The sequence below is a fragment of the Nematolebias whitei genome, chromosome 17 (genome assembly GCF_014905685.2).
Source record: "Nematolebias whitei isolate Nwh7 chromosome 17, NemWhi1, whole genome shotgun sequence".
Classification (NCBI taxonomy): domain Eukaryota; kingdom Metazoa; phylum Chordata; class Actinopteri; order Cyprinodontiformes; family Rivulidae; genus Nematolebias; species Nematolebias whitei.
The window spans coordinates 27,510,146-27,516,916 of record NC_056514.1 but is presented as its reverse complement, the minus strand read 5'-3'; the positions used below and the strand labels follow the sequence as shown (position 1 = coordinate 27,516,916).

Below are 6,771 nucleotides of genomic sequence, written 5' to 3'. Positions count from 1 at the left end.
TTATGTTTTATAATTGTTTTAATATTAATAAAAGTCACCTAGGCTTTTTTTTTATTAAGAAAATGTAAGAACTATTAAACGATGCCTTGTTTAATTAAATTAAATATAGTACCTGGCTTATTTTATGAAAAATGTATTTATGTTTGCGTCTCCTTTTTGCTTGTCCCAAAATACCTACTTGGGTTTTACCTGTCGCGTCCTGACTACGGAATGACGTCACGTATCGTTCTGGGCTCTCATTGGTTTGTACGGCGTCGTTCTTCAGCTCGTCAGTGGCCATATTTGTTGATGTGTCATATCAGTGAGTTGTATGTCTATCAGCTGGTGGGACATCTCCAAGTTCATGCCTAATCCAGGCGTTTCCGCACGAAAATGCACGATGAGTTTTTGGCATTCGGTGGGTAAATATGTAACTTATTTGATTAAGCGCGATTCTACGTTTAAATTTAGCTGCTAGCGTTAGCCACGCTAGCTGGTCGGACTGTTTTACGTGTTAACGGCGGCTTATCAATGTAGCTTAGCTGACTAAATAAAACAATAATTTACCAACCTACAGTTGGACATGAATCATTTTAAATCACCTAATTGAGCTCGTTGTATTTCGTAATTAGTTTGGGCTGCATTTAACTCTAAATCTTACATCTGTGAGCGCTAATGAAGAGCTAGCTAGCTAAAGGCAGCACAGGTAGTGCTAACGTCAAGTGAAACGGTGTAAAGATATATTGTAAATATTTATGACATACCGACGCGCTGCTTGCCACAACTCATCTCGTTTCCATTTACTTTTTAATGAAATATCTAAATAGTTGAGGTTACACACGTTAGCTTCAGTGCTGTGGCATGACACCTGTTAAATAGCATGTTTAGGCATTTGCAGCTAAAGCCTTCATTGTTTAGCTTAATAATCCGAAATTTGTTGAATTTACACAATTTGGGAGGAAAAGTAAAGTTCAAGGTTTATTGTAAAATTTCCCTTATTGTAAAAAAGCCAACATTTTCATTAAATGGTTTCCAAAAAGTGTCATTCCTATTCATATACCTATAGGTATTTTAAATGAATATACCCGGTCTTGGGGTAAATATATACAGTAAGTTTATACTACTTTCAACACAATAATTCAGAGTATAGAGTTGTATAAAATTTTTACCAGACTGCCAGTTACTCTGTCATCCATTAATCAATAATAATCAGTAACACAGCAAGTGCTGACAAAGTCCTTCTCAGTTCAGTGCTGGATTGAAATAGTTTGAGCCTAACATTTGTTTTCTCAGACTGATATAATGAAACCTACTTGGATTTATCAAGAATTTAGCACAGACCTAGTTGCTCATCATTTTTCTTTGATACACATTATCTGTAATGCACTCTTTGATATCAAGTCTGTGCCTTTTTATTATTTGTCATTTAGGTGTCATTTAATTATTGTGTCATGTTGGATTTGTTTATTAAAATTTTTTTTTCTTTCCTTGATAATGTTGACCTTTTGCAGTTCTTACTTGTCTGATTGATATAAATTATTGTATATATTCATAAGATAGTTTATTTCAATTAAAATCAAACAGGAAAAACAACTTTGTAGGTGGTGCAACAAATTAGCTGCTAAATGCCCTAACAGTGTATCTAAACTACTCAATTGATTTGACAACCGATCTTTTAAGACAACTTAATATCATAAACACCCATCTTCACTGTATGACGCTTTCAACCACATGCCTTCCAAATAATCTCATCTTGGGCGTGGAGAGAAACACACCTCTTGGTGTCTACCACAGCTCATATTTGTGTGTGGACGATCTTTAAGTAATCTTTTGATGATAAGGAAATGTAAAGAGCATTGTCAATGTTTTTCTTAGCTTTCCAAGGCTAAAGTTTTGAATAATGGCCAGGAACAGCTGCTCTGCTGGTGACTTTAAGATACTTTAGCTTTTTAGAGAAGAAGTAGTGTTACATTATTTTGAAAAACGCATCGCATTGTATCGCACTGCTCCTTTTCAGTCTTGTTTTCTTTTGTTGCAGTTTTGAAGCTGTGACAGACCATGAAACAACCCAGTCCAACTACAGATCCACAGATGATGGAAGGATCAGAAGTTAAATCTGAGGAATCACAGTCTGTGGATCAGCCTCACAATAATCTGTTTGATGTAAAAGAGGAGGAAATCTCTCAGAACTGTGCACAGGAAGCAGAAACATGCTGTCAGGCAACATTACTTGAAAGTAAATTATCCAAGATTACAACAGATGTTGAGCTGGACACATATCCAGAGCATGAAGCTCCATCATGCAGTCGGGAGCACCCAGATGAGAAGGAGAAAGTTGCTGAGGGGAGAAGTGATGCCAGTACAGTTTTAATTGAAAGGGATCCACCTCCACTTAATCTTTCAAATGAGTCTGCTGCCATTTTGAGAACTGCCAACACTCAGAACGTAGCAGAAACCTCCTCTTCTGTTCTTGAAGGGGCAGAAGAGACCTTATTGACGTTTGATGCACCAATTCAACATGACAATGAGCAACCATTAGTCTTGGTCACCGGTTCTGCAGAGTCATCTCCTGTTGACAACAGTGACTCAGCTGAGAGTCTGTCATCCTCTTCTGTTCAAGGCACTTATAAATTCTCACCTACAGACTCTGCTACGACCTCTGGGATCTCGAATGGCCCCTCCACCCCAAGCTCTGACACACTCAGTTCGTCGCTCAGTTCCAGCCCTCAGACCAGCGCCAACAACTCGGGCCCCTCGCATTCTTCATCAAACCCTTATGACACAGACTGCAGCCGGAAGCTTATTTCACAAATCCAGCGCTCACTGTCACAAGAGTCCTTGCTGGATGAGCTTGAGTCTGAGCTGTTGGCTTGTCAGCTGCCTGAAGGGGAAAGCAGAGGAGAAAGGAAGGGAAGTCCACCTGTTAATGGTCTCACTTCAGGCCAGGAGGACTGCATGATGGTCTTTGAGAAGTGTGTGCAATACAAGTATGCACAACAGGAGAAAGCTATTCAAAAGTAAGTAGGATATTGGTTGATGTTATTAAATATGATTTACTCAACTACCTGTTAAAAAAAACAATCTGGCAGCTCTTATTGTTTCTGTCTCCTTAAACTTTCTATAAATTCTTCTTGTGTTGATCTGATGTACTTAGATTTATTTTTAGTAATGACACTTGAGCTAATAATCTATATTCTTCAGGACTTTCTAATGATTTGACCTGAATTTCAAGTGTGTGTTTGTGTGCGTGTGTCCTGCTTGCTTAGGCTGCTGGAGGAGAATAAGAGACATCAGGAACTGATTCTGGGTATCTGCTCAGAGAAAGACAACATGAGGGATGAGCTGAAGAAGAGGGCAGAAACAGAAAAGCAGCATATAACCATCATTAAAAAGGTCACTTTTTTATTTTCTGTGGTTTTTTTTGTTTTTTTTTCATGTTTGATTTCTATGACCTTGACTATTAAGAAATCAAACTGAAGTGGTGTAGACAAACCTTGATCAAAACAGGCATATTCAAAAATAATATGCTTTGTTTGTTGCACATGCCTCTTGAAGCACTATTAATGTAATATGGAGCCGGTTCTCACTTGTCTAGTTTTCAAGTTATTATGTGACTCATCTGTAGCTGGAAGCTCTTGATTTTTCTTTTTCTTTTTTAGTAGTGAGACCTTTTATGTTTTATACTTACTAATTTAAACCACATAAATTAATATTATTTTTCTCATTTCTGAAAACTTGCAAGTTATTTCTCACTACAGGACAGATATCCTGTAAATTAAAGGAACAAGATTTTTTTTTTCTTGGTGAAAATACAGTTTGACAGCTGAGTGCTTAATGATTGCTGAAATTATGGTAACTAAAAGTGTTAACTAAAAGCTTAAATTGTAAATAAAACGTATTATTTTGAAAAGGATAAAAGTTACTAAAAACAAAGTGCATAGCACCCATTTCCTGAACGAGCTGAATGTTTTGATCTTTGAATGGGTGACGTGGTACAATGTATGCAGAAGTAGTTGGATTGCAAAAATCATTCAGGAAAATAAAAACCTGGAAAACAGTAGTGCTGAATCGGCAATCACAGTAGTAAATATTGAAGAGTTTATCATTCATTGGCTTTTGTCCAAGTTGAGAGAAACCAAGGAACCAATGTTATTAAGCAGCTAATTAATTAATTAAGGTAATTAAGGACGTCCAATAAATCGGCCTGTGAAGCAGGAGATTAAAATCATACTGAATCCTAATTACTTGCATTTAACAGGCAACACAAGCACGACTCTGTTTCTTTGTGGTTTTATCTTTTTGTGTCCCTTTGATTAGATTTGCAAAGCTCTCAAAAACGCAAGTGTTTTTCCATTCATGAGGGCTGTTTTAAAATGGGTGTTGCCATGGATGGAACAAAAACTGCTTCATGCTTGATTTGTGGCAACATTGTGCAAACACAAGAATGAAGGGGGTAGGTTCATAGCATACATTTGAATGTTTGCTTAGATCACTCTTGGGTTAATAGGCTTTAGGAAATAATGTTTGAGTATTTTTTTTCCTGTGAAATACCTTGATTGATAATTAAATTTAAAAAGTGAACGCTCTCATTTTTTCTAAACAATTAATGATTGTTTCATTTTTCTGTAGATTTAATTTTGATAAATTAGACAAACTAACACCTGCTTCGGCAGCGGTTTCATTAAAAGTTGCCTTCAGCAGTTTGTGTGGCCCTGACGCATGTATTTCTCATCAAGATGCTTACCTGGTGTATTTCCTGTTTTTTGCAGATGGAAGGCAGGGTGGAGGAGCTGCTGAAAGAGCTGAAGGAGTCGCGGGATAAACTCATCCACCAGGAGCAGACGGCTAAATCTGCTCTCCAGCAGCTGCAGAGGGAGACGGCTCAGCGGATAGAACAGGTATAACTGCAAATACACTGAAACTTCTTGACAAGCTTGATTCAAAACTTGTTTTGCACAAGTCTGACCCTTATTTTGCGCAACTTTGATTTGGATCTTTGTGCTTTAACAGAAACTCAGTTGTGTGACTTCATTCATAATGTGATTAGAAAGAAAAATACATATTTTAAAGTACTACTTGTGTACAGGCTTATTATACATATACCACATGTTTAAAATACAAATATCCAAAGAATTGGGAAACTGAATTAACAGCTTTGGTTGCCCTGTTTTGTAACTTGAACTACTCCCAGGAAGTTTTTGTTTTGTGGTGGAGTACACTGCCCTTCAGGGGGCGGCTATAAATACTAGTGGAGTGGCTTTTATGGGTGTCAGATACTTAGGTTTTAGGTTTATTCAAGTTCTCGTTGACCAGCAAATCTTTACTTTTCTTTACAAACAAATAGTTGATGCATCACTTTCAGTTTTAACATGTAAATAAATAATGCTTTATTTGTCTTTAGCTTAAAATGACACTAAAACTTTGCTCAATTCAGTCAAATTTGGCAGATATAAATGTTTAAAAGTCATTTCTGTAGATGTTTACACTACACTGTTATCTGAATGTTTAAAGTTTTTGCACACCGCTCTTGTTGTTACAGATTCAATCACTTGTTAAACGAATTTTGCAGGAAGGACATTTTTTCTTTATGATTTTGCACACCTGGGTGAAACCATGCAGGCACTTTTCTCTTCACAGTCTTGTCACACTTCCCAATTTTTAATTTCACAGTTCAGTGAACAATATGAGCTAGATTTTGCACCGAGTCCCAATTTAAGCTTGTGTCATTTCTTGGCTTCTATTAAGAGGGTGACCCATTTTTAATTGACTGTAGCTGCCCCCAAGGTTCTGAGTATTTGTTTAATTTATTGACACTTTGTACCAAATACTTGATAAGTTTCTTCTGTTAACAATTTTTTAAAATAATATTAACATGAATAATAAACAACAAAAAAAAGTTTTTAACGACTGTAATTTTATTGTTTGCTGCAGCTGAAAGGCAAAGTTGGACAATTGTGTTTTTTTTTTTTTCTATCTCGTGGATAAATTCTAATGAAAGTTGCAGAAAGTACATTAATCATTGGATGTACATCTACAAGTGATTAACTTTCAGAGTCACCCCAGTTCAAGATGGCCACTACAACTAATTGATTTTTTACAGGTGTGGTAAAAATTGCTGTGTTAGTAGCCGAGCGCCATCCTCACCATGATCTCTGAGGACTATCACAATATCACATGAGATTGTGGATGACGTCATTTACAAGATTATGGCATGAAGGGCAGAGATTACCGGTAGTTTGCATTCCTTCAAGGAATGCTAGGCCTATAGCTGTTTACAAGTTTCTAGTGGCATGTGCTCATGAACCCAGACTAACATCGAGCTGGAATTAAGTTGTGCGCAGAAACATAAATTTATTGACTGTAAAACTTAGAAGTATGATTATGTCACACACAGAGGGAAAGTACTGAAACGGCAAACATTGTTCTGTGAACAAAAAAGTCTTGTCAATCTGATCAGACCTGTCGAGTCAGATTAAAGAACAACATTGAAAATCTGGTCAGCTTGCAGACTTCTGATCACATCAACACGTATCTGTTCCACAGGCTTGAAGTCTACAGATCAGAGGACAATATGTCACGTGACAGGACATATTCTTTTTATAGATCTCAGTAAGGACATGCCATTAAGATTGATTGTTAAATGTAAGTGGCACAGTAACTGGAACAACAAAATGCCTTTCTTCTTTTACTGAAGAGACCAGATTTCTCCAGATATTTGTAAGTGGCACAGTAACTGGAACAACAAAATGCCTTTCTTCTTTTACTGAAGAGACCAGATTTCTCCAGATATTT

At 36.8% G+C, this 6,771-nt stretch overlaps 1 protein-coding gene across 1 annotated transcript in view; it reads left to right on the top strand.

The window, feature by feature from the left end:
- Positions 1-284: 284 nt before the first annotated feature.
- Positions 285-6,771, top strand: part of ccdc186 (coiled-coil domain-containing protein 186) — a 28,857-nt gene continuing 22,370 nt past the window's right edge. Inside the window, exons 1-4 of the mRNA XM_037691051.1 lie at positions 285-397; positions 2,018-2,996; positions 3,246-3,372; positions 4,749-4,877. Of these exons, the coding sequence (XP_037546979.1) occupies positions 2,038-2,996; positions 3,246-3,372; positions 4,749-4,877 (1,215 nt within the window). The 5' untranslated portion in view covers positions 285-397; positions 2,018-2,037. The remainder of the gene's footprint in view (positions 398-2,017; positions 2,997-3,245; positions 3,373-4,748; positions 4,878-6,771) is intronic.